The 18,765-nt window shown below is 45.4% G+C and overlaps 1 protein-coding gene across 2 annotated transcripts; it reads left to right on the forward strand.

The window, feature by feature from the left end:
- Positions 1-936: 936 nt before the first annotated feature.
- ano7 (anoctamin 7) lies at positions 937-18,737 on the forward strand. 2 transcript variants are annotated; one of them, XM_085244522.1, is made up of 24 exons: positions 937-1,007; positions 1,705-1,809; positions 7,885-7,939; positions 8,019-8,146; positions 8,606-8,713; positions 8,788-8,924; positions 8,999-9,056; positions 9,782-9,892; positions 9,978-10,143; positions 10,217-10,307; positions 10,412-10,508; positions 10,858-11,001; positions 11,079-11,216; positions 12,401-12,499; positions 12,658-12,760; positions 13,235-13,346; positions 13,437-13,491; positions 14,402-14,499; positions 14,658-14,809; positions 14,899-15,104; positions 15,362-15,504; positions 16,736-16,826; positions 16,923-17,042; positions 17,116-18,737. In XM_085244522.1, the coding sequence occupies exons 2-24, from the start codon at positions 1,726-1,728 to the stop codon at positions 17,266-17,268; spliced, it is 2,649 nt and encodes an 882-aa protein (XP_085100648.1). In that variant the 5' UTR covers positions 937-1,007; positions 1,705-1,725; the 3' UTR covers positions 17,269-18,737. The 2 variants fall into 2 exon arrangements, with proteins under 2 accessions (XP_085100648.1, XP_085100649.1); XM_085244523.1 differs by having other exon boundaries at positions 8,609-8,713.
- The last annotated feature ends 28 nt before the right edge of the window (positions 18,738-18,765 follow it).

The following is an 18,765-nucleotide window of genomic DNA, read 5'->3' on the forward strand; positions in this document are numbered from 1 at the left end:
GAGAAAAGCCACAAAGCCTTTGAATGAAAATGCTGCTGTGACAGTGATGTACAGTCTTGTTGGTATATTTATCATTTCTATACATTTTACGTCAGATAAAAACTTTGGTTGTAAGATTCAGCTAATTATTTAATAAAAAATAATTAATTAATTAATTAAACATTAACATTAATTAATAAAAGCGAGACATTTTAAATGAGAATAAGAAAGAAAAGTATTTCTTTGTGCCCCCCTCTCCCTGTTAATGCCCTACCTGCCCCCCTGGCAAAACTTTGCTAGACCCGCCCCTGCACAGTTACCAGCTGTCAGCTACTTAGAAAAGGATCCTGGTGTTATTTGTCTCTCAGAAACAGTTCATAACTTCAACTCATCCATGTCACCTAAAAGGTAAACCTGTTTCTCCATCACAGCTCTGATGATTCAGTAAGGACATCTCCTGGTTTCATCTTCATGTTTCCCTCTCACCAGATATCCAAACCATCCTGACCAGCAGCTTTACAGCTGTGGCTCCAGCAAACATCAGCTGATACTAGAAATTAATATTAAATAAATTCTAACAACAGCTGATCGAGCTTAAATGTGCTGCTGTTGTTTAGCGCGACATCCGCTGGTTTCCTCTTTCTGGCGCAAAGTGGGCGATAAACAAACAAGAGAGAAAAGCTGATCAGCTGATCATTGATCAGTTTCATGATTGAAGTAGCAACAGGGGAGGGAGGGGAGAGAATGAGAGAAGAAGCAGCACAGTGTCAGACCAGTGAGAGATCACAACGGGAGCTGTGCACGTGTTAATGTGCGCGCGGATGCAGAATATGGTGTGGCTTCTGTTGTTTCATGGCTGTTTTACGCTGCCAAGTTTGTTTTTGATGAAGAGGCGGAGGAGGGGCGTGGTTAACGGGATGGGCGGGGCCTCTCCTGAAGTCAGCTCGCCTCTACAAACAAGTTGATCAGCTGCTGAAGCTCCAGAGAGCCGCGAGCTCCCCTGAGGCCGTCACTGTCTGCGCGCACAGGTGAGTCGGACTGCACGAGACACCACACGTCATCCACCCAGATCCAATCGGTCTGATTGATCCCAGGTAAAATCAGGTCACAGAGAGAGGGAAGTCTGAATGCGTCAATACATAATCGATACTGTGATCAGTGACCTGTGATCGATACTCGGTGAGGGAGCTGTAACAGCTGTGAGCTCTGACAGCGTCACCCTGACGGACGGAAACGAGTTTTAATCAATGAACCGCGGAGCTGCACGCGCAGTTACACACACGGCTGGTAACCCGCCGTCAGCGCCGGTGAGGCCAGTGTTTCCATTGACATCGTCCAGTGGGATTAAAGTTATTCACGGTGACGCTGTGCAGAGTGCTGTGCTGTAAAAGTCACAAGTCCTTCACCTGCACAAACTTTCCATCATAACAGTGTTAAATGTATTTATTGTGTTATTCATGAGAGGAGCTGGGAGCAGACTGTCAGAACATTAGAAAACAATAGAAAACAAAGCTGCTTCATAGCTGCTCCGTGTTTAAGACCCTCACGATGTGATCGACCTGATAAACAGACGAGCTCATAAAAGAACGTCAGTCCTCTGCAGGATGTAGAGACTGAAGACCTGAACCACAACTGTCACTACGGTGCAGTCGGTGACATCATGGCACAATGAAAATAACATTAAACGACAGGTGTGTGTGTGTGTGTGTGTGTGTGTGTGTGCAGGAGGAGGAAGGTTTTGGGAGGATGAGGCGGAGAGGGGATCAGAGAGAGGATGGCACAACACTAATCACCATGGAAACCAGCCCAGAGAACAACTATGGCACCATGGTAACAGGATGTGGTCAATCCGATTATTAAGTGATGACACGACGAATCCTACTTCCGGGTCTAAAGTAGTCTGCGTTTAATATGGCTTTTGTGTTGTTAACATGTTTAATGTTTTGTATTTTCTTCTATTTAATCTCAAAAAGCTCCTAAAACAGTCAGTGATCCCTGTTGACCTCCCTCGGCTTTTATTACCGCTAATCATTTATTTAAGCTCAGTTTTTAAAACCTTAGGATGTAACTACAGCCCAGCCCATGCAGCAGTATATGAATGACTAACCTCGTATTGTGGATGGATTATCTCAGTTGTTCTCCTGGCTGAAGTTTGGTCCTTTTACAGCATCCTGCCATGCGATTACATTTGTTCCTGACCACCGAGAACACTCACGTTAACTTTTATCCAGTGGAAAAAAAGTTAGCTTGTTTATATTATGCTAACATAGCTGTGTCGCTAGCGGTCACGTAGCACATCATTATATACCAGCTAGCCCAACTTCAGTAACCCTACAAACGTCACTGCTGTTTAGTTTTCTGTCTTCATTTATGCTGGAAGTGATAGCAGAGCTGTACGTTTGAATTTGTTTCCAAAACCCCGCAGTCAGGACATGCTATATTGTATTTAGATAGAAGCTAGCGAGCTAACTCCCTGCTAACTTCTAACTCCGTTAAATGTCATAAATTCCGTTTTCATGGATGCCTGGATGTTAAACTCAGTTGTTACACCTGGTAGAGCAGAACGCTGATCATTTTATTAAAGATGAAAGACTTTAGACAGTTTTTAACTCTCAGTAATGCCACAGTGATGTTTGATATATGGACCTGCAGCGGAGTTTAGACCCAGACACGGCTAGTGACGTCAGACTTAACGATCGGATTACTCTCTGATTGGATTGAAAAGTAAAATCCCTGTAGCTAAAAGATGCAAGTTGAAGTTTCACCCAAACGTGCAGGAAGTCGTCTGATTTCACTGTCGACTCTCAGAGCTGATGGCGGTAAAATGCGATTGTCCTCTCGTATGGTCAGCCTGGCTGCAGCATCACTGGTTACACCAGCAGGAGGCGACACACTTCGTTAGGGTTGTACTGGTCTCTGGTTTGGGCTCGTATTCTTGTAAAACATGGAGGCCATCAACGATCATCCAGGATGGTCTCATCAGTTTATCACAAACCGTTAGCCACGCCTCACTCCTCACAGCTGGTTTCAAAACTTGCAGATGGCAACACTGAGCATGCTCAGTTCACCTAAATCAGTGACATTACAGTATCTATGGCCACCTTTTATACTGTCCAGGGCTCATGCTGGACTGTATTCACAGTTCTCACTGCAAAAAAGGTGTTTAAAGCACAAACTTCAATACAACTGGATGGTAACTTTAGACTCCGCCCCCTTGTGATAGCTACTGCACGCAGCTCTAAACTGTGCTGGGCCTCAAACTAACAGAAGCTCACAGTTAGTGTGAAGACGGTTCCGCATGTCTGAGTGAAAGCAGGTGAAACCCGGAAGCTTCACCACAGCTTCGCTCTCTCTGCTGCTTTTTAATTAAACTGGGCTGTGGCAGGAAACAGGAAGTGCATGATGAGGAGAGACTGAGCGGCTCCACTCGGTTCAGCACTGAGTGATCAAACGGTTGATGTTTGTTCCGCTCTTGCTCTTGTGTGTCTGTCGTCGTCCTCATTAGCGACAATGGGGACGTGAAACAGCAGGAAGAGTGGCCCAAAGTGTTTAGGAGCCAATAAAAAACACGAAGCTTCCCGCTTCTGGACCAGTAGCAGCCCAGAGCCACGCAAACACGCCAGCGTAGCCTTTGGGAAGTGGCTACAGGTTTCACGAACTTCTCGAGAATCCTCGGAGCTGTTCATAGAAAGAAATTAGCTCAGTGACCATGAAACGTTTACCTCCATATCTCATTGTTACACGTATCATTAAACAAGATGAATACCGCAGTTACATAGAAATCATAGACACACATTAGCCTCCCCGCTACGTTTGACAGCCATGTGCTGACAGCTGAGGTGTTTGTCTTCACATCTGGGCTGCTGCTGTGAGTGTCGAGCTGTGATCAGCATTTTTGTTTTGGCTCTTGGGACTTTATAATACAGCCCACGGCTAAGAGTGCTGCTATTTTAGGATTAAGTGGGTTTTCCAGGTGCGTTACCTGATATCATGATTGAATTAGCATTACTTGCTGGTGGGTACATTAGAATAAGGCGGTAATAGTTCATGATTTTACCAGGAGGAAGGAATAATTCTGTAATTAACTTTAAGTACTGAGTACTTTCTGGGTATTTTAGCAGAAAAGCAAACAAAATGTTGTCATCTTACATTGTAAATACACTGTACTTTCAGGGGTGTGGGCCATGTTATGTAGTATTTTATTACACATATAACATAAAAATATGTGAAAAGAGCTGTTGTCCTTTTCCTCGTGAGGAGATAAAACAAAGAGCAACAAACGCAGGATCATGTGATCTTTACAAACACTTCAACCAGAATTTTCAGAAGTACAGAAAACATCAATCAATATATGTATCAATATATGTATATATTCATGTATGTGCAAATCAACAGGCTATTAGCCATGGGTGTTTTTATTTTATACGAGATGAAGAACATTGATTCTGTCAGTTTTTTCTCCTTCATGATGATTCAGTTTTCTGTTGGTTTGAAAGTTCTGTTTTGGATTCATCAGGAAAAGATTTCAGTCCACGCTGCTGCTCGTGCCATCCATCATACATCCATCCTATATATCCATCCATCATCCATCCATCCATCCATCCATCATCCATCCATCCTATATATCCATCCATCATCCATCCATCCTATATATCCATCCATCCATCCATCCATCATACATCCATCCTATATATCCATCCATCATCCATCCATCCATCCATCCATCATCCATCCATCCTATATATCCATCCATCATCCATCCATCCATCATCCATCCATCCTATATATCCATCCATCATCCATCCATCCATCATCCATCCATCCTATATATCCATCCATCCATCCATCCATCATACATCCATCCTATATATCCATCCATCCATCCATCATCCATCCATCCATCATCCATCCATCCTATATATCCATCCATCCATCATCCATCCATCCATCCATCCATCCATCCATCCATCCATCTTATATATCCATCCATCCATCCATCATACATCCATCCTATATATCCATCCATCCATCATACATCCATCCTATATATCCATCCATCATCCATCCATCCATCCATCCATCATCCATCCATCCTATATATCCATCCATCATCCATCCATCCATCCATCCATCATCCATCCATCCTATATATCCATCCATCATCCATCCATCCATCATCCATCCATCCTATATATCCATCCATCCATCCATCCATCATACATCCATCCTATATATCCATCCATCCATCCATCATCCATCCATCCATCATCCATCCATCCTATATATCCATCCATCCATCATCCATCCATCCATCCATCCATCCATCCATCCATCCATCCATCTTATATATCCATCCATCCATCCATCATACATCCATCCTATATATCCATCCATCCATCATACATCCATCCTATATATCCATCCATCCATCATCCATCCATCCATCCTATATATCCCTCCATCCATCCATCCATCCATCCATCATACATCCATCCTATATATCCATCCATCCATCCATCCTATATATCCATCCATCCATCCATCCTATATATCCATCCATCCATCATCCATCCATCCTATATATCCATCCATCATCCATCCATCCTATATATCCATCCATCCATCCTATATATCCATCCATCCATCCATCCATCCATCCATCCATCCTATATATCCATCCATTCTATATATCCATCCATCCATCCATCCATCCATCCATCCATCCATCCTATATATCCATCCATCATACATCCATCCTATATATGCATCCATCCATCATCTATCCAATATATGCATCCATCCATCCATCCTATATATCCATCCATCCATCCTATATATGCATCCATCCATCCATCCATCCATCCTATATATGCATCCATCCATCATCTATCCAATATATGCATCCATCCATCCATCCTATATATGCATCCATCCATCCTATATATCCATCCACCCATCCATCCATCATCCATCCAATATATGCATCCATCCATCATCTATCCAATATATGCATCCATCCATCCATCATCCATCCACCCATCCATCCATCCATCCTATATATCCATCCATCCATCCTATATATGCATCCATCCATCCATCCATCCATCCAATATATGCATCCATCCATCCATCCATCCTATATATCCATCCATCATCCATCCATCCATCCATCCATCCATCCATCCATCCTATATATCCATCCTATATATCCATCCATCCATCATACATCCATCCTATATATCCATCCATCCATCATCCATCCATCCTATATATCCATCCATCCATCCATCCAGCCATCCATCCATCCATCCATCCATCCATCATACATCCATCCATCCATCCATCATACATCCATCCTATATATCCATCCATCCATCATCCATCCATCCATCCTATATATCCATCCATCCATCCATCCATCCATCCATCCTATATATCCATCCATCCATCATCCATCCATCCTATATATCCATCCATCATCCATCCATCATACATCCATCCTATATATCCATCCATCCATCCATCCATCCATCCATCCATCCATCCTATATATCCATCCATCCATCCATCCATCCTATATATCCATCCATCCTATATATCCATCCATCCATCCATCCATCCTATATATCCATCCATCATACATCCATCCTATATATGCATCCATCCATCATCTATCCAATATATGCATCCATCCATCCATCCAATATATGCATCCATCCTATATATCCATCCATCCATCCTATATATGCATCCATCCATCCATCCATCCATCCATCCATCCATCCTATATATGCATCCATCCATCATCTATCCAATATATGCATCCATCCATCCATCCATCCTATATATGCATCCATCCATCCATCCATCCATCCTATATATCCATCCACCCATCCATCCATCATCCATCCAATATATGCATCCATCCATCATCTATCCAATATATGCATCCATCCATCCATCATCCATCCACTCATCCATCCATCCATCCTATATATCCATCCATCCATCCTATATATGCATCCATCCATCCATCCATCCAATATATGCATCCATCCATCCATCCATCAATCAATAACACATTAGCCGTGTTAGCCCTGCTGCTTGTGCCCTGCTCTTTATTTACTCTTGTGAGCAGGAGAGTGAGAACAGTCCTTATCACATTTTATTATTTAACTTGGACAGCAGAGCAGCCGTGGTGCATAATAAAAATGTAAAAAGGGTAGATTAAACCACTACAGTAGTAAATTAATTTAGAGTATAATTATTTTCTTGTATTTTCACCTCCTTATTCTGAGGTGTTTCTACTGGTACATGTTTGTAGGTAAATGCCATTTGATTTGATTTGACTGTAAAGCAGGTAAAACGTGATTCCAGTGGAATTCCACGTGTGGTCGTGGGCCGTCTGAGTGCTGTGGCATTTTTCCACAGTTATGCAAACAGTGGGTTTGTGGTGACAAGTTTACACACGTGAGTCGGCTAATGTAATGAGCACACAAGTAAACTCCGTATGAATAATTCATAAAGTCGGCACGTCGTCTCTGTCCCACAGAAATGAATGGATCGGATGCCTCGTAGATAAAATGGTCTTTGATTGATTGGATTGTACAAACAGTGTATCCTCTCCTTCCTTGCCTGCAGAGACAAACATGGCAGAGCATTGTTCCAAAACAGCGTTCTCTCCTTCAGAACCCTTCTAAAGGTGCTTGTCTCCACTCCAGGGCCTGCCAGGCTCCATGAATAACTCTGATCATCAGCAGGATTCAGTCCTTTAAGCCTTCACTGGAAGTCTCACAGTTTCCTTAGAATTACAAACTCTTAGTTTCAGGAAGCTTTTTGAAAACAGACCCTGCTCTTTGATTGTTTTCCTCTAAATTCAGTCTGACAGGTTTTATTATTTCCCAGAATGCAGTTCAGCCTGAGGATGGGAATGTTTTCAGTGATGGATCGACTCGAGTCGGTGAGTAGAAAACAAAATCATACCGTTCCAAACGCAGCGTGTTTAGCAGACGAATTAAACCTGTGATCCTCTCGGACAGACTTTGTGCTGGTGTGGGAGGAGCCAAGGAGCATGCAGGAGGAGAGCATGGGTGTTAGCCCCGCCCACCGCCGGTGGAGGGAGGAGTTTCTGAAAAGACTGAGACACTCTGGACTTCTGCAGGAACAGGTAAGCTAAACAAACACAGGTGAGTCTGCAGGTAAGGCAAACATGGAGGAAGTGAAACTAAACTGTCACATGACCCACATGCCACCTTCACTTTGGATAGCAGGAAATAAACAACAGACATTATATAGACAATAACAGACATAATTGTATCATTGGCTTACTGATGATGTGCTTCTATGTGTTTCTGTTTGATGGATGGAAGCTAACCAGCAGCTAAATGCACCTTTCAATCAATCAATCAATACTTTATTTATATTATAGCTCATTGAAAAGACCAGAGGTGCTCCAAAGTGTTTCTCAATAGTAAAATATGAAATCAAATTTATTACATATGGGTACAGATGCATAGAGTACAAATACATTTCCAGAAAATAAACAAAGCACTAATTAACCCGTGAGTACTAGTTATGATGTTGAAAGGAGGTGAAGGACGCTGAGCTCTTTTCTTCTTCTCTGCAGAAGGAGGTCCTCCAGACAAAGAAGAGGATCTGTTTTGTCCTCCTCAGCGCTCCGTGGAGCGTGCTCTGTTACTACGCTGAGGAGATCAGCCTCAGAGTCCCACTGCAGGTAAAGCCCACGTCCTCTGCCGCCGTCCTCACGCTCAGCAGCCATCTCACGGCATGTCCTCTGTCCTCCTGCAGGTGGTCACCGCCCCCATCGTTAACTGGTCCGAACAGATCCTGTCCAAGCTGTCTCTTCCCAACCTTATGTCCCAGGACGTCCCCAACCCCCCGCCCGACTACTACACCTGCCAGTTCAGGACCAACAAGCTGGAGAGGTACAAACACTCAGGACCTGAGTCCCGTGTCACCCTCATCCTCCTCCTTCACTCTCCCTGTTTCCTGCCTGCAGGTTTTTGGGCAGCGACAACAAAGACACGTTCTTCAAGACGACCCAGAGACACCAGGTGGTGAGTGAAGAAAACAAAACGGTCTCGAGGAACTCGTGGCCGTGCCGTGCACTTCACTGTGGTGCATGTAGAAATGAAAACTGAATGTTTATGGTGTATTTTAGGATAGTTTGACTATTTCAGAGGACAAATCCAGAACAGAGAAACAGACAAATAAATGTTAATATTTCAAAAAATCTTTAAACAAAAATACACAAACCAACATCTAAGAGTTTTTAACCCAAAGAACCTGAAAGTGTGAATTTAAGATTTCTTGTGCTGCTTCATTAATGACACAAAACCCGAGCAGACGGGAACTGTGTGTTTGGTCGTGTTGGGAAAGTTTCCAGTGCAGCTTCAACAAACTGAGCTGAGAGCGAGCTGCTCTGATTGGCTCAAAGGCAGAAATACCAGCGAAGCAGATCCAGGATGTATCGGTCAACAGACGGATGCTGGCAGCGGCAACGCCTCCTCCTCAAACAAACTCGACAAACACACACACACAAATGTCCGTGTGTGTAGCACTTTATTTTATGAGTCTGTACTTCCTTAACAATCCACTGAAGTTTCCTGAAAACAACACAAACATGTTTCTGTGGTTCTGAGTGGAGATGGCTGTGGTGTTCTGCAGTGTCCTGGAGGCTCTGTTTCTATTAATGCTAAAAGTTTCACGGAAACAAAGTTTCAGCCCTAGACATGGTTATGCTAGCTTAGCTGAGTCCCTTGAAACCCTCGTGTCCCTCTAGCTGTACGAGATCTTAGCCAGGACTCCATACGGTTCGGTGAAGAACGGGGAGGTGGGCGTCGACCGTCTGCTGAACGAGCAGGTCTTCACCGCCGCCTACCCGCTGCACGAGGTGAGATGTGCACCACGAGCCTGGTCTGAAGCTGCTGTGATTCCCAGACTGAAGCCCAGGCTGATGTTTGATACCATGTTTGCAGGGAGATTATCAGCTGCCGACCCCCCCGGTCAGTCCCCAGAGTTTAAGCCTGAGGCAGATCCTGTATGCTTACTGGGCCCAGTGGTCCTGCTGGAGACGCTACCAACCTCTGGACCACATCAGGGAGTACTTTGGGGAGAAGATCGCACTTTATTTTGCCTGGTTAGGTAAATATGAGGAAAATACCTCCGATGTTATGCCGTTATTTGGTGACAAGCGTCTCACCGTGTCTGCATGCAGGCTTCTACACCGGCTGGCTGCTGCCGGCGTCTGTCGTCGGGACGGTGATCTTCCTGATCGGGTTTTGGCTCGTGGCCACCGACGTTCCAGCGTGAGTACAAACTCATCGTCAGCGTTCATTTTAAAGCAGTTTGTGAGGACATGCTCACTCGTCATGGTTGATGCACCTGTGGTGATCTGTGTTTGAATTTGTAGGAACGAGTTGTGTGGTAGCGGAAACAGCTTCATCATGTGTCCGCTCTGTAATATCTGCTCCTACTGGAACTACTCCAGCATCTGCGTCACCTACAAGGTACCTGCCACCACCACACCTCTCACATTTATTTAAATGTTTCCGTTCTCTGGGAAAACACAGGGCGAGGCAAAGCAGCCATGTTCCTTATTCCAGCATATATTCATGCATCACTCATCTCGCTGATCTCTGTGAGATGGATCGTGGACGTTTCTTCAGAGGTTTCTGTTTCCTGATACGTCGCCTGGCAGATTAATAGTTGGGCAGTTTAAAAGTGGACAGCAGTAGACAACTCTGTCCTCTGACCTCATCAGGTCCTCTGAGCTAAATGTTTGGAAACCAGCACAGGCTGATGTTACTGAGCCATCTGTGTATCCACCACTCTGAAAGGCTGCTTGTGTCTCTGCAGGCAGGTCTGCTGTTTGATAACGGAGGAACCGTTTTCCTCAGTGTCTTCATGTCTCTGTGGGCCATCACCTTCCTCGAGTACTGGAAGAGAACATGTTCATCTTTGTCTCACCGCTGGGACTGCTCCGAATTCCAGGACATCGAGGTGCGAAGCCGTCGCTAAGTTAACCAGGGGATTGTTTCGGGAGGTTTGTGAATTTGTGAATTTCACATCTTTGGCAGGAGCGACCTCGTCCAGAGTTCACCGCCATGGCACCGATGACCATGAGGAACCCGGTGACCGGAGCGGAGGAGCCGTATTTTCCTGAAAATAAGCGGTTCAACAGAACTCTGACTGGCTGCATGGTCATCATCATCATGGTGAGTCTCCTGAAGTCCTCGTTGCCAACACAGTCTAACACGCACGTCCACCCGATCTACGGTCACGGCTTCCACAGGTGTAAGATGATTATTGCGTGATGCCAGCAGAGGGTAGCGTCGTTTCCCACAGTGGCCCCTCCCCCATCCTGCTCTGGAGCTGGCATTCACTCCCGCCTCCAACATGTGAAGCAGTTCTTGTTTGGGGGTCAGCGCTGACATCACTGTGATGGAAAGGAGCTGCAGGTTGGAACCATCAGGGACTGTGGGTGATGCTAATTCAGATTCTGTCCAGCCTGTTATAATGTGGTCTCCATCTATGACCACAACTCCAAAGAAGTTGGGACACTGAGTCAAACACAAATAAAAATATCATGCAGTGATTCGCAAATCTCACAAAGTCTCGTTTTATTGCCAGTAGCACATGTAGTGCTTAAACTGAAACACATCCTGTTGGATGTGATGGAGAACAGAGCACCTTGAAGCCACATGTGACCAAGATGGACAAACGGCGCCGTCTCCTCTGGGCCAAAACAGATCTGAGGTCAGACACATTCAAACATGGACGCCGAAGCCTTGGGCTGAAGAGGAGAGCTAGCGTTCAGCTGGGGGGGGGGGCGTCAGTGTCCATGGAACTGACAGCTGGCACATCTGGAAAGGCTCCATCAGTGCTGAAAGGTGTAAAGTGGTGTTAGAGCAACATCTGCTCCATGCAGATGTTTCTCAGGAAGGTCTTTGTGTTTGAGCCGGACGACGCTGAACAGCAGACTGCTTCTATAACAGCCTTACGGCTTCAAAAAATCACTTCCCGATGTTTTTATTCCCATTTACAGCCTCAGTGGTGACAAAGATGTTAACACCCACCATCAGCTGTACGTTAGACGAGCAGCAGGTCTCCTACGAGCTTTCTGGCCTCACGTTTCTTCTGTTAGCACATTTATGTTTGGGTTTGCTGCAGAGGAGAAAATTAGCCAACCTGAAGCAGCTGCTGTTGCCTGTGTGCATGTTAGCAGGTTCATTAAGTTCATGATGTCATGCTTGACAGATCCATATCTGGCCAATGAGATTTCTCTCCCATATGCTAACCAGTCAGCGTGCATCTACATTTATGAATCTGTCTGTGTCTCTACCTTAAATGAAATCAGGTGTCAGTGGATAAAAGGTCTGAAATGACTTCTTCCGCGCAGGTCGCTGTGGTGTTGATTTTTCTCACGGCCATCATTTTGTATCGCACCATCCTCAGCATCATCATCTACAAGTCAGAGTACAGCTTCTTCAGCTTCTCTGTGAGTAAGAGGCAGCTCGCCTGCCTTCACCTGGGTCCACAAAGCTTAACCGAGGACTGCAATATCACTGACGCCATCACACCTGTCTGTGTGTGTGTGTGTGTGTGTGTGTGTGTGTGTGTGTGTGTGTGTGTGTGTGTGTGTGTGTGTGTGTGTAGGCTGGGAGAATAGCCAGTTTCTCAGGGTCAGTGTTGAATCTGCTGGTCATCCTTCTGCTGTCCAGGATTTACACCGCCCTGGCCCACATCCTCACCCGCTGGGGTGAGTCTCCCTCCACGTCTCAGCCTCGTTTAAAGAAACTTTACACATTTTCATAAACTGTAGAATTCTGTGAAGATGTCTGATTTTTCTGAGACCAGTTTATGAATATTTTAGGAAGTCTACTTTTAGTTGATAACAAATAACAGCTGCTAACGAGCTTTTACTAAGTAATCTTGGTTTTTCATTTTCACCACTGTTCAGGTAAAAATAGACAAATTTAATTTGGCGCCATGATCTTCATTTCATCTGAAGGTGTGTGTGTGTGTACTTGTTTAGACATCTTTGTGGGGACCAACAGTCACTTATGGGGTTTGAAGCATTTTTGACTCAAAATGTGGTTTTAGTGTCAGGGTCAGGTTATGGTTAGGATTAGGCATGGTTAGGGTAAGCAGCTGGGATAAGCATTATGTCAATGAGATGTCCTCACTAAGATATGAAAACGAGAATACGTGTGTGTCTGTGTGTTGCTGTCAGAGATGCATCGCACTCAGACGAAATACGAAGACATGTTCATCCTGAAAGTTTTCGTCTTCCAGTTTGTTAACTTCTACTCGTCTCCGGTCTACATCGCCTTCTTCAAAGGCAGGTGAGAGCCAGCGCAGAGCAGGCTGATCATTGAACTGATGGACTCGCCTCGGCTGGTTTGTAAAACCTGCTGATTGGTTGTTTGTTTCAGGTTCATTGGCTACCCTGGAAATTACAACACTTTGTTTGGAGTCCGCAACGAAGACGTGAGTTGATGATTGTGGTCATGTGATGATGATGTGACGATTACAGAGAAGTTGTCATGCGCCGCGACGCGCGTGCACAAAAGGGTCCAGACGCAGACTCAAGCACAAGCAGAAAATGACACTTTATTATAGCAACAAAAACCAGAACCAGAGGAGCAAAACGAGGAACTAAAAAACCCGGGGAAACAGTGACGCGAGGAACCGTGGGAGGCTGCAACAGAAAGGGGAGAAGATTACCAGGGAGCCGGGAAGCGGGGCAAACGCATCAAGACTGAGTTAGACTAGTTGGCTTACAATTAGAGCGGGACCGTGGGAGCTCGGGAGGGACGTCCGTGAGAAGGGAATCCGTGGAGGTAGTGGATGGGCCAGATGACGCACCGGGTGATCCAACTGGGCAGGAGGACGGGCAGGTGGCAGACGTTGAACGCCGGATCGAAACCTAGACACAAGTAGGCAGATTTAACGCAGCTCCAACGAGATATTAATGCAACGCTTTCGCGGGAGTCTAGTTGCCACAGAGAGGTGATTAACGGGCTGGCGTGGAGCCTCCGTCAGTGCCGGGCTAAGTAGCTCTTCGGGTAATCACCCCGATGGAGAGCAGGTGTGCCGGTGATGGCCCAGCCCGGGGGTGTGGCTACCCGAGCATCACACATTCCACACGCAGGACCACGGACCGTGACAGTAGCATCAGATCTCTGCATGGAGACCTTAGGTCAGACACAGTTTTTCAATGACGCTGTGAGTGCTCACAGACCATTTCAAACAACTGCTTTCCAAAGTGGGACATAAAGCACCCAGAGCAGCATGTGTGAAGTTATAGTAGGGTACCTGCTGATCCATCAGCTGAGCTGCTCGCAGCTGCATGAATAGATGAACCACTAAACTCCGCCTCTCTGGCTGTGTGTTACAGTGTGGAGCAGGTGGATGTCTCATTGATCTGGCTCAGGAGCTGCTGGTCATCATGGTGGGAAAACAGCTGATCAACAACATCCAGGAGTTCATTTCCCCGTAAACAGACACACACAGATACACAACAAAGTGCACGAGAACAGACTGCATCCTGGTGCCAGTGTCTCTCACAACAGTGATGCATAACGCACAGTTATGTGGATTTGTGTCACCGAGCGCAGTCTCGCTTTGCAATGATGTGGGCTCGTTACTTGCAGGAAGGTGAAGTCATGGTGGCAGAAGAGGAAGCTGAATCCTCAGCTGAAGGAGGCGGGACAGGAGGCCCAGAGGCAGGAGGAGGCTTCTCCCTGGGAGGCAGACTACCAGCTGCTGGTCTGTGAGGGACTCTTCAGCGAATACCTGGAGATGGGTGAGTCCCAGGTTTATCCTCACATCCTGGGAGACGTAGAGTTTCATACGAGTCTGGTCTTCACTGTAAATCCTCCTCATCCTTCACAGTGATTCAGTTTGGGTTCATCACCATCTTCGTGGCGGCGTGCCCCCTCGCTCCTCTCTTCGCCCTCATTAATAACTGGGTGGAGGTCCGTCTGGATGCTCAGAAGTTTGTGACTGAATACCGTCGCCCGGTGGTAGAGCGAGCTCAGGACATCGGCATCTGGTTTCCCATCCTGCAGTTCATCGCACACATGGCCGTCCTGAGCAACGTAAGACTGTTTTGGTGTTTTACGTATGGACGAACAGGTAACGCTTGTGGTGTCCTCGGATCAAAAATGGTCCCTAGGTGAATGGCAAACAAGCATATGCGAATTCCAACCCCGCCGATGTCACTCTCACCTGTTTGGCTGTAAAAGCCCAATTTGTATTTCCAAATTTAGCTCAAAACATACGTTTTGTTCGCACCACAACCATAAATCATGAGCCTATAAATGAGCCGCCAACGAATCTGGACTTGTATTTTCAGGCGTTCCTCATAGCGTTTACGTCATCCTTTGTGCCTCGACTGTACTACCGCTACACCAGAGACAGCACACTCAGTGGCTTCATCAACTTCACTCTGGCTACATCACCGCTCAGCTACCAGCAACAGCACAACACATCCTGCAGGTAAGCATCTGCACCACAACACCATCACCGAGAACCGCATGGGCCGGCTGAGCCCGGTCGGGCAGTTATGGACTTCATTTGAGCACCAAAACAGTCTCAGTCATATGATCATACAAGACCAGGCATCTCAGCAGCTTTGAGGTTGGGCTCAAAAGTGAAATGTCAAGTTTTCAAAGAAAGAACTTTGATTAGAAACTAAATCTAAAGCACGATAGCAAAGTGTCCCGACTGTTTTAACTCCACGTCAGTAGCCACATCTTTGTGTGCCTCACACTTGTGAGCTCATCACTGCCAGGTCAACACTTCATCTTAATACATCCTCTGTGGTCATTAGCCACGTTATAGACTCTTCATATGGCACATAATGGAACAGGAATATCATTTATATGTAGATGCACATCTCCCCTGACCAAGTAATGTTTGGGCTCAAACTGGGCTCTGTCTAACATTACGTTCAGCTAATGTGGGACTGGAAGTAGATTACATTAGACTTACTGGTCCCACATGATCACAACACAGTGGTTGTCATGATCAGAGTTCGTGGAGGTCACGATGGACCTGCCCAAGCTTAAAATGGGTGGACGCCTTTTTTCTAGATGTGTTTTCAATGAGATCCAAAGACAATTCAGTTTTATTTACACAGCGCCAAATCACAACAACAGTCGCCTCAAGGTGCTTTATACTGTAAGGCAGACCCTACAATGATACATACAGAGAAAAACTCCACAATATGACCCCCTATGAGCAGCACTTTGGCAACAGTGGGAAGGAAAAACTCCCTTTTAACAGGAAGAAACCTCCAGCAGAACCAGGCTCAGGGAGGGCGGTGAGATGAGGAAGACAGGACAAAGACATGCTGACAACTTTTTACGTTTTTATTTGACAACCTAATCTTGACGTCACCTTTCATTTAACATTTGGTCGGTAGGAACAAAATCCTGAGGACAAATTTACTGCTGCCGTTAATGTTTCGAGTGCTGTAGAGGAACCAGAGAGCGTCTGAATGTTTACTGCAGCTCATTTTAGTTATTCTGCAAATTTAAAATGCTGGTGGCGTCATAATATAGTGGTTTACAGCTCTGCGGTTAAGTCCCAGCAGGAGACACAGAGCCTTTGTGTCTGAAATGTATCGGGAGTGAAACTGTGCCACGTGAAATCGTCGAAGCTACCTGCTGTGAACGAGTAGCACAGTACCTACTGCAGGCGATCGACGCGTCGTTATCGTCCACAGGTATTGGGCTTTCAGGGATGAAAATGGTGAATACCTGCCAGAGTACTTCCACCTCCTCGCTATACGGCTCGGTTTCGTCATCATCTTTGAGGTCAGTGTCTCTCAGACTTCACTGAACCCCGAGCGGTCTGTGAACTGCTGATCGGCAGTCCGCACATTGAAGACTTGTCCCATTTTTCTTCCTCAGCATGTAGTCTTCTTCATCGGCCGCTTAATAGATTTGATGGTTCCTGATGTGTCCGAAGAGGTGGAGATGAAGATAAAGAGGGAGCACTACATGGCTAAAGAGGCTCTGGCTGAGAACCAGGTATCAAAGTTAACAGAGTGTCACATGACGGTTTGTCTCGCAGTTTGTTTACTATCGTGTTCTATGCCTGCAGTCTCTGGGGAAGACCATGATTCCTGGGAATGGGGAAGCCCCGCCCAGTGAACTGCGACAGCGTAGATCCAGAATCTCTCCACAGGAGAGCGACCCACCGTCACTGAACCTGGAGGAGATCGCAGAGGAGACTGAAGCAATATTCAGCTCCTAGGACGAAGCTCAGGTGGACTTGGGCTACAACACCCAACGCTCGTTTTTAACCACTGGCTGCTTATCACTGTGCCTGTCATCAAATAACTCTTTAACTGTAACTTACTATTTTCAAAACTTGCCATGTTTGTTGTAATTGAAGTTTCTGAGTTAAATGCTAAATGTTGCTCAGCAGCACCTGATGGGAGGCAGTTAGCGACAGCGCTGTAACATGAGCTGGGCTTTTTCATGTAATGAACATTTGGATATCTGTTACACATAAACTTATACATATCCAATAGGGGTGCAGTGATACTCGTATGGATATTGAACCGTTCATACAGTGCTTTCGGTTCGGTACGCATATGTATGGAACAATACAACATTTTTAATTTATTTTATCAACTTTCCTTCTGACGATGCTGTCTGTGTTGAGCGCTCAGTGGATCTGCGCTCGACAGTGCAGCCTAGGCGGAGTAGTCGAACGCAGATTCACTGAGCGCAGGGCAAGCTAGCGAGACAGAAGTTAAGCTCTCCTTGCAACATGGCAAACTGAACCTCCCCCACCCTCATTCAGATCTGGCGTTTGGAACTATTTTGGTCTTCATGTGACGTATGACCCTGAAGGTAAGCGCGTCATGGACTAAAGTAAAACAGTATGTCGGATGTGCCACGCAATGCTCAATTACATGGTGGGAGCTAGTGTGTTAGCACAGTTAGCTCGTTAACGTGTTGACACCGTCCAGCCCCACGCACGGGGCGAACCGCGGTAGCTGGTTAACGGAGATTTGCCGTGTTGTGGTGTTAAGGTCATTTCAGATTAACGCTGACAGCACTAGTGGGAACACAACGAATATGACTGCACATTTACTCCGACAGCATCCTGGTGCAAAGACAAGTGGAAGCAGACAAAACAACAAGCAGCATGCTACAAACTTTACCCGAGTCATTTAGACAGCCGTTAGCACAGGATTCTCCTTATGGGGACCTGATATGTTTAACATGCTGCTGAGAATATAGCCCAGAAGAAGCTATAGTAGAGCTTTTATTTTGAAAGAGCCATTTCTCTGTAATAAACTCTCTTTTCCAAAGATGAGCGATTCCTCGATCAGATAGATTTATTTTTTTTATTACTTTGTTGTTTCAGCAACATTAAATTTAAAAACTGTACTTTTGAGTTAAAATATATATTTAAAATTTTAATAAATGACAAATTAAAAAGGCATGAACATTTTTTGTATCGAAAAAATATCGAACCGTGAATTTTGTGTATCGTTGCACCCCTACTATCCAAACACTTTACGGATGATTACAGAATCATCAATGCTGGCATGAATTTCACTGTGGATGAGGTAGCTTCTCTCACACTGTAGCTGAATGTGCTGTTTATGTGTATTTGAATGCTTAGTCAGATATCTTTTGTAGTTTAGCTTCTACTGATGAAAAGTTTTAGTTTATTTTCTAATAAAAATTCATGGCCAAGAAGATTTACATTATTTTTGGTATTTTCCATTTTTTT

Source organism: Mchenga conophoros, linkage group LG14 (assembly GCF_057382185.1).
Source record: "Mchenga conophoros isolate Kocher_MC1m ecotype Shallow Benthic linkage group LG14, M_conophoros_male_GT1.1, whole genome shotgun sequence".
Taxonomy (NCBI): domain Eukaryota; kingdom Metazoa; phylum Chordata; class Actinopteri; order Cichliformes; family Cichlidae; genus Mchenga; species Mchenga conophoros.